General features: G+C 39.9%; 1 protein-coding gene across 4 annotated transcripts in view; it reads left to right on the top strand.

The window, feature by feature from the left end:
* Nucleotides 1–210: 210 nt before the first annotated feature.
* Nucleotides 211–9122, top strand: part of LNPK (lunapark, ER junction formation factor) — a 50439-nt gene continuing 41527 nt past the window's right edge. For 2 of the 4 annotated variants that reach the window (XR_002467481.3, XM_021552521.2), the window contains exons 1-4: nucleotides 211–295; nucleotides 4060–4141; nucleotides 5327–5371; nucleotides 6552–6739. Coding sequence is in view for 3 of the 4 variants with exons in the window: in XM_021552521.2 (XP_021408196.1) it covers nucleotides 4115–4141; nucleotides 5327–5371; nucleotides 6552–6739 (260 nt within the window). In the remaining variant the exon portion in view is untranslated. Of the gene's footprint in view, nucleotides 296–879; nucleotides 1034–4059; nucleotides 4142–5326; nucleotides 5372–6551; nucleotides 6740–9122 lie in introns of those variants that run through there. The other 2 variants (XM_021552524.2, XM_021552522.3) reach the window with 2 other exon arrangements.

Genomic DNA, 9122 nt, shown 5'->3' with positions numbered 1-9122 from the left:
CGCGGCGGGAGCGGCATGTCACGGCACGGCCGGGTACGATCCGGCACGGCACGGCACGGCACGGAGCGGTACGTTACGGCACAGAGCGGGGTGCGGAGCGCAGCCCCCACAGCACCGCCGGCCCCGCAGCCGCCGCCCGCCGCGCGGCCCCGCCCCGCGCCAGCGCGCCCCGCGGCAGCGAGGCGCTGATTGGCTGCGGCGCCCGCGCGGGGCCTTGTGGGAGCAGCGGCCGGGCGGCGCGCTCTCCTGCGGCGGCGCTGGCGGCGGGCGGGATGCGCGGCCCGGCCCGCGGCAGGTACGCGATGGCGGGGGGCGCACGGCCCGGCCCCGAGCGGCTCCGCGGTGGGAGAGGGGCGCGGGGTGACGGGTGAGGGCCGCCCGGCGCTCCCCATAGGAGCACGCAGGTACCGGCCCCAGGGCACGAAGCGGGGCAGGGCGGCAGGTGCCTCCTCCCCGCTCCCTCCCCTCCTGGCCGCGGGGAGCGGGGCGGGCTGGGCCGTGCTGCAGCCTTGAGGAGGAAGCCCCGGCGGCGGGGAAGGGCGGGGGCGCCCCGGGCGGTGGCGGGGAGCGGCGCGGCTGTCCCGGCCGGGGCCGGGGGCTCCGCTGGCCTCGGCCAGCGCCTCCCGGCCCGCCGGGCCCGCGCTGGCCGCCGCCCGCCCGGGCCGCGCCGGGTTGGGTTTCAAAAAAGAGCGCCTGGCCCACCCACTTGTCGCTCCGTCGCTGTGCAGTCCGTGCGGGAACTAATTTGCCTTTTTAATTGAGGCTCTGCAAAGCGTAGGGCTTCTGTGGGATACGTCCAGACTAAAACAGCCGAAAATGAGGTTTAAATGGAAAAAAGTTTAGTTTTTTGTTGTAACTGAAGTGTCCTAGGACAGGCTAGCAGTAGGTGGTGGGTGATGCTCCTGGTTTGGTTTTGCTTGTTTCCTTGTCCGCAGCGCTCAGCTGGAGAAACTTTTTTTGGTCCCAGTAGAAGTTTCTGACGCCAGTAAATTTTGAGTGAACTGCAAGCAGAACTAGAGATTCAATTTGAAAGGTAGAATTTGTGTTCTTTGTAGTGGTAAATATCTAAAAATACTTACAAAAAGTGGAATGACTAAGTTGGCAAAAATATCTATTTCAAAAGCATTGCCTGTTCCTTAAGGGGAGACGTCTGTATGACTGTATGCAAAACCTCGATTACAAGTTTTAACTTCCTTTTTTTTTTTTTTTTCTTGTAATATGTCTTCTCTTGATGTTATCCAGTCTTGCATTTCAGCATGTCAGTTATTAAAATTTACTTGGGAGACTGCGTTTTGGAGAACTTTAATCTTAAAAACATTAACAAGCCTGAAGAAATTTGAGACTGACTTGATAAAAGTGTAATGAGATCATGAAGCTATTTTCTCCACCTGGGTGTATGGGTGTGGATGACTTAGTGGATTTATGCCTCTTTCAAAGGAGAAACTTTTTCTGCTCTGGTCTCTTAGTCTGGCACTTCTCCTTTTTAATAAATAACTTGAATGTTTTGGGAGTAGAGGAGCTGCTATAAATATTTTTTTGAGAGAGTAATGTAATAAAATTGATAGTAGCGTTTTTTTAAGCTTCTCTGTTTTTTCCATGCGTGTGTTGTCTGTTTTAAACTCAAGACAGTTGCAGCTGTCTTACTTGTGTGTTGCATCAGTGATAATGTGTGTGGAAATAAGTACAACTGCTCTACTTAGTCATTTAAATGCACAGCTCAGTGCTAAAATACAGTCTTCAGAAGGGAAAAGTCCTGTGCAATAATTTGTTGTTTAGAGCATGGGAAGGAAGTAACTTGTGGATGATTTCTTGCTGTGAATAGTAGGATAGATATTAGTTGTAGGTTTGTGGAGTGGCAGGTAAGGAGGAGAGTTTGAAGCAGTTGAAGACACTTTGTGTTGTCATGTCAAGAAGAACAGAGGGGAAGAAGGAAAGCATCTTAGCCACTCTATAGTAATCATAGAAAATTTTCCACCTCCTCATTGACGATTCAGTGACTGAACTGTAAATGTGAATCTAGTGGCCCTAATCCCTTAATATGTCATTGGGGAAGGGTTTTAGTAGCATTGCAGACTTGCAGAGCAGCATCTCTAAAGCCTGTCATCATTTTAGCTCCTGCAAAATCAAATGCATAATGACACTTGTTGAACCTGTTTCTCTTCCAAGCATTTGCCAGGTATTAAAAAAAACAAAAACAACCTTGCGTAGTAATAGTACTGTGAATGTGTTATTGCTATAAGTAAGAGCCACCAGTTGCTCAAGGATAATTTGTTCCCAAAAGTTCCTCTAAGACTTGCAGTGGAGAGGTTCTCAAACTATGGTTTGAAGGCAAATGGCACACACAAAGGCCATGTGAGCATCTCTGTCTCTCTACGCCCACAGCTGAGAGCCACCATTGCTCCTAAGGGCAGTGGAAATCCTATCTACCTATGTGCTATTTTTTTAATGCTAGGGAAACAAGCTAGATTTGGGAGCCTTGTGCTGGCTTTACAGACTTCTCAGTTGGCTATTTGACACAGTATCTTTATTGCAAAACAATGTAAAAGCTATCTCTCTGTAGTAATATCTGGGAAGAAAGTGTAAGCTCAGATGTACTGCAATATCCATAATGGAAAACCATGCTTGTAATGTAAAGTCACATTTGTGTAAAATTCTTGGTGTTAGATTGTGTGTTAAAAAAAAAAAAGACTGCTCTTCTGCTGAGGTGAGTTGCTGCAGTAGTGATTATTTTGAGAATTTGTTCGAGTCCAAGGGGTAATTGCTTTTTCCATATCTCTACCCCTTTGTGCTACTAATTTGGCAGCAGTGGAGATAATTTGCCCATTTGTTCTAGCTTCGTTCTTGTGGCATTTCTGATATGGATTTCTTTATCTTTAAGGATTGGTTTCTGACACCAGTAGGATCTATAGTACTGAAGTCCTTGGCTTTCTTAAAAGATAAGGAGGTTATCAGACTACAGCAGTGTTTGTGCTAGTATATATCATATACATATTAAATTGCTCTAACGGCCTCAGATAATTTGAAAATAAATTTGGGTTGAAATATATATTTCCATTTTTGGCCAAAGGAAACTTAATAAGCAAGATAATGATCACTTATATTTCTGTCTACCTAGATCAGTACTTTGTTTTATTAAGTGTTATCATCTCATTCCAGAGTGAAAAAGGTTTGAGTCCTGGTTGGGATTGAGCATTAGTTTACTCTCAGGGTTGTTTTGAACTGGTTACTTTTTTGTTAAATTGTATATTAAATGGATGGAGAGAAAGTCTGCCATACTAAGGTTCAATTTATTCAACTATCTTCTAATGGGAAGTTGCTACTATTTTGTTTCAGGAGCTTAGACCCAGATCACCAAAGTAATGTTGTTCATGGGTTCCACGTTTGCCTAGGGTGAGGTGAGCTGCTCTTGCCCCTTTGGAACTGTTTTAGAGTTATTTGATGTGCTGATGACTGGGTTGTGAGTTGTGCAAGGAAGACCTGCCAATGTAGTGCTTTTGTATAGCAAATGAAATCTTTGAAACTGGTTCTTTGAACTTAAAACTGAGTACACAGCACATTCTTGTTGATCAGAGCATAAGAAGGGAATAGATTTATTTGAGAAATTTTCTCATGAACAGGATGAGATGTTAACAGGGTGTTGATGTGGAATGCCTAGAGTTGCAACTAAAAAGGAATACTGAGTTATGCTTAGGGGCAGCAGAGGAAATAACTGGAAATCAGTATCTTAAATAATCGTGCCCAATACTAAGTTTCTAAAATTGTTTTTCTGCTGGAGTATTTTGGTGGCTCTTTTTGCAATTCATTTGTGTCTGTGTTTTTGAGAAGTCCCTGCTGGTTAAGTATTTCCAAAATAAAAATAACTTTGGCCACATCTGAGCTGATCAACAGACATACAGGATGGCCTATGAATCAGAAAATTGAATTTAAAAATAGCACATGGATAGATAGCTAGACAATGGCTTCATACAGTATTTTGATTTCTTAAGATGTTGGAATGAATTTGAGAATCTTTGATTATGTTGTTAGATTACTCCTAAGTGCTTAATGCTTTATTTCTAGCTGTGAATTCTTGTAGAAGATTGATAGCTCTGCCAGCATTTGTCCACAATAGAAGATGGGTGGATTAATTTCAAGATGGAGGGTAAGTAACATTGTGTAACAATGTAATAACCTTTAGTCTAGAAGATGGTATTATCTAGGACATGTTGACTATTAATGCTGGCTGAATGATAGTGCTGAACTTTTTTTGTTAGTATGTCACTTAAAAGTCCAGTAGTGAGATATCATGACCAAAAGTATTCTTTATTAAATCACTAAACTGTGAAACTATGCTGTTGTCCTTCATTTCCTTTGCAGTACCAGTCTGCCATTGGATTGTTTAACTTAAAAAAATAAAGCTTTTAACTCCTTCTGTAAATCTAAATTATTTTGTGGTGCATCATTGGGATAGAAACTGCAGCATCTGTGACTTGAAAGATTGGTGACCTAGGTAAAAATGGGTATGTGCAAAATACATTTCTGGCTGTTTAAACTAATAATTTGGTAGCTACTTACTCCTGTACAAGTCTTTCTTTCTATCTTCTTTTATTGGTTGTTGGGTGGTGTCCTGAGTTTAGGAGGAAGAAGAGGCTTTAGGTTTTTGACTACTCTTCTGGCAGGTGCGAGTTGCTTGAGTCTAGGTTTGCCTTTGCTTATTAGCAAGTGACTGCAAAGTCTTCCATACAAAACTCCATTAAAGGTGAAACTTTAGGTAGACTGTCAGTTTTGTATAATAGAAACTCACTTTCAGGGATATACAGTGTGAGCTATGGCTTTGGAATTTGTTGTGGGGTAAGATTGTGGCTTGATAATTCTCAGATATTAGGAAAGATTCCTAGAAGGTGGATTTCCAGTTGCTCCTATAGGGAATTTTACTGGTCATGACAGCTTTTATTTGCAGGTGCTTATGTTTTATTTACTCCATGTGTCCTTATGTGGAATGAATAGTAATAAAAAGTTGGAGTACTCGGATTAGGGCTTCCTCTCTATATTCTGTATTTTGCCTATTTCTGCCACTCATCAATTCAGTTCTTGTTTTGCTTTCCACCTACACATTCATTATTGCTGTAGAAGCATTATAGATTTTTATTTTTTGTGATGTAGGAGAGGAGCTTTCAGATAAGAGTAATGCCAGCTGTAAAATAATGATTCATTACAGTCCCTTCTATTTGTCACACTAAAGTATTATGGGTATGCCTTTTTGTTAGGAAACTGTTAATGTACAGTAATCCACAAAATACCGAGTTTTTAAACGTGAGATTAATATCTTTGTTCTTTCTCTTGTAAGCAGGCAAAGCCTTCCACTGTAGAAGTATTAGAAAAAATAGATAAGGTATGTGTTTGCTTTTTGGTGTTTTGTTTGGTTTTTTTGTTTAGAAATATACATCCATTTTGCTGGCCATATATTTCTCTCACATTAGGTAAAATACTCTCATGAAATCGTAAATTATTTTGGTAATTATTCCAGTAGTAGAGATTCTGCATATCAGAGGAATTGTTATAATTTCTCCCCTTACTGTTAGGCATTTAAAAAACCAATACTGTATAATAGAGAAAAACTATAGGGCAAGTATTTATTTAGAGAGCCTGAATTGGGAATGAGTATGAAGCTACCTTGATTAAACAATTCAGTTTTAACTAATTGTTTAAGTCCCATGTAAAGGAAAGTATCACTAATGCAAAGTTCCATTTATCAGGTCGTTTAGAAAAGCTTCAATGTATGGTTTTATGTGCAGAAGTTACAACTCTAGTGGTAGTTAGTAAGGTCAGAATAGCTGGATAGATTGTTCGGTAATCTATTCTGATTTTTCACCAGCATTTGTGACAGATATCTGTACTCTGTGGGGAAATTAACTGTTTTGAAATAGACTGTTGATATGTTTGTTTTCCTTTTAATGAAACTGAGTACTTTTGTTGTCACTTGAAATACAGTCAAAATAGTTATTGTAGCAGAGCTTGCTTGATCACTTATTAATATACCAGAAGCATCGTACAGATGTTCATGATTGCACTCTTAATGTGAGGAAAGTACTGAGAAGAAAACAAGTAAAATAGTGGAGAGGTTCCAGCAACTCACTATGTTAGTAGAAAAATGTCAGAGGTATTTAAAATTCCACAGGTACCTGATGAAAGCTTTAGAATGCCGAGTGTGGTTAGTAGTGAGTTATGTGACAGTAAAGATTGCCATAAGGTACTGGTATTTTACAAGATACTGGTATTTTTCACTTGTCCCAAATATACTAATGCATTACAGGTGTGAAAAAGTGCTGATTTTTAACTTCTCTTACCAATTGCTAATAAGGTGCAAGTGGCCTGTATCATAGCCCTGTTAGTGTGGAGTATTTATGCTATGAAAGTTATCTTTGGGCAAATATTGTCATTTATCAAAGAGCTGCTTGACTTTTCTCATCAAGTATCAGATTGATAGGGCTGATTTTAACAAACATTTGAAGGCAGCTTAGTAAAGCCTCTTACTAATTGCACTAATAAGGCCAAACCCTATTTATTTGCAGGAAATACAGACATTAGAAGAATTTAGAGAAAAAAATCAGAGGCTACAGAAACTATGGGTTGGAAGGCTTCTTCTCTACTCCTCACTTCTTTACCTTATTACTTGCTTAATTGTATATTTGTGGTGTCTTCCTGATGAATGGACAGCAAGGCTGACAATGACACTTCCATTTTTTGCGTTTCCATTGATGTAAGTAAATATGCTTTTTTTATTTTCTAACTGCTGTCTCTTTTATAAAAAGAGATGGAAAATACATCTCAGCAGGGGTTTGGGTTTGCTTTGACAATTCTTGAGATGTCATAACTTGCTGAATTTTTTCTTCTAGAAAAGATTCAAGTAGTTAGGCAGATACTTTCTTTGAGGAGAATGTCTCTCATGGGTCTGGGTTTAGTATAGAACTAAGTCTTATCAAAAGATAAGAGCACCTAAAGTTACTTGGCTTATCAAAATTATACTGGGGCTACAGAGCTGTGTCTGAACAGCTGTAAGGTAATTTAGTATAAGGGTTTTATTTTTACTCTGTTTCTTGGGTTTTATTTTTGCTGCAATTTGAGAAGTCACATTACTGTACAGAAGTAACCAAAAGTATGTCACCTACGCGTAAAATGTAGTGTACAAACCTGGGAAAATACAAGAATGAATGGAGAAAGTTAGTTTCATTAGTGTTAGGTATTAACATTAGTGTTAGGTGACTATTAACAGAGAATGGACTTGAAAGGTAATCACCCTAAGTGTGTTGAAAACTACTTTTACATAATTAGCTTTTCTGAAAAATCATTGTTTTCTTCAACAAGAAACTATACAGACTTCATTGTGTGTCAACTAGAGAAAGTATTGCCTTGGTTTCACTGAGCTTATCTTGATGCTGCTTATCTTGATGAGTGGCTTTTGTTGTCTAAGAAATCTACTTTTCTACAAGTAACAAAATGGGCACCCATCTCACTGAACAGCTGGTTTGCTGCCTCCCCGTCCTCCCAGACCATCAGGGAGGTGGGAGCAGCCTACTGAGCATCTTTCCTACCGACGGGGAGCGCAGTGCATTGGCTAATTTGCTGAAAGGAACACAAGTACTTCCATTTGTACAGCACCTGTGTATGAAGGGATGGTTTGTAGATGTCCTAGCTTTAGACTTGAAAGGCAAAGTCAAAGTAAATATTTGAGGCTTTGCAAGTTTGATGAGTGTGGGTCAGCATAATGTAACATGTGGAGAACCCCCAAGGTGAGCATGCTTTTTTTTGTATGTCATACTGCATTATCTCAAATATACTGATATGCTGCTGTTGTGGACTCCTGCAGAGGGGATACATGAGCAGCAGGATCTTGAGTGGAAAGGATTAATATAGAAATTAGAGCTCAAATTGATCTTTGCCAGTAATATGAATTAATTTTGTTCCTAAGGACAAGCATTTAAAAGTCTTTGTTGTTAATATGTGAGGCTTCTTCATGCTGTTAGGAAAGGCCTGTAAAAGAGAAAGTATTACCAGCCTCCTTTCACATAGGTGTGTTAGAATTAGTGTAGAAATGAAAGCTTTTATTATTGAAGGTGACGGCTTCTAGTGCTGTGGTTTGAATTTACATGTTGGACTTTTATTCTTTAGTTTTTCTTCCAGTTCTGCTTATTTTTCTCAAGATGGCTTCCTGTAAAATTCTGATTTAGATGTCAGCTTACTAGCACTTGGAATCAGTCTGTTGTTCTCTTATGACTTGCAACTGTTTATCAGATTTTTTTTTCCTTAAGCTTTTCCCCTTCAGCTTTTTTTGGCAGATATGAATGGCAAGCAGCTGCCAGCTTGTCTTTGTTCTAGGTCAAGAGGTGACTCCATGCTGAATGCCTGGTGCCACCCAGTAATAGCTCTAGAGATTTTTCAGACCTAATCAAACTGGAGTATGTCTGCCTTTTCCAGCTTGCAGTCAGTCACCAAGTTATTTCTGCCTTAGGTCAGTCCCTCAGGGTCTCAGCAAGTTACTGATGTTGGTAAAGGAAGTTAAGTTTTAGGAATATAACTTCATTAACTTTAAATGTACACTGAAATGCCTGAAAAGTTGAAGAAATATGTTAGCATTTTAGAAGGGTGCTCTTCTTGAACTGATCTTTTTTTGAACTACTTTTAATTTGCATGTTGTGATTTTCATAGAAATATCTATTCTTTTTTGTAAAATTGGTTGAAATGGTCTGCTATTAAACTTTTCTCTCAGATTTCTTACTGAGGAAATGCTTTTTTATTTAATGTCTGACTTCATATTTAGAATACAGCTTTAGGTAGAAGACTATTAAGCATACATTTAAAAAGAAATAATGCTTTTGCCTGTGTAACAAGGTATTTAAGGCAATTTAAGTCCTGTAAACATTTATTTCTTTTGGTACTTTATGAAGACACATTTTGTGTTGTGTAAGTGGATAAATCCACCTGTATTGTTAGATCAATTATTATAGCACACGTTTGAACATGGAATACTTCATTTTTCTCTTACCTTGAATAGGCTGCTTTCAGACTCCAGGTGCCTCATCCAATTTGCCTAACTTGGGCTGTGTTGTTATTGCTTGAAGGCATTTTTAACTGGGCAACTGTTG

Source organism: Lonchura striata, chromosome 8 (genome assembly GCF_046129695.1).
Source record: "Lonchura striata isolate bLonStr1 chromosome 8, bLonStr1.mat, whole genome shotgun sequence".
In the NCBI taxonomy this organism is placed as follows: domain Eukaryota; kingdom Metazoa; phylum Chordata; class Aves; order Passeriformes; family Estrildidae; genus Lonchura; species Lonchura striata.
This window is presented reverse-complemented; position numbering and strand designations above follow the sequence as displayed.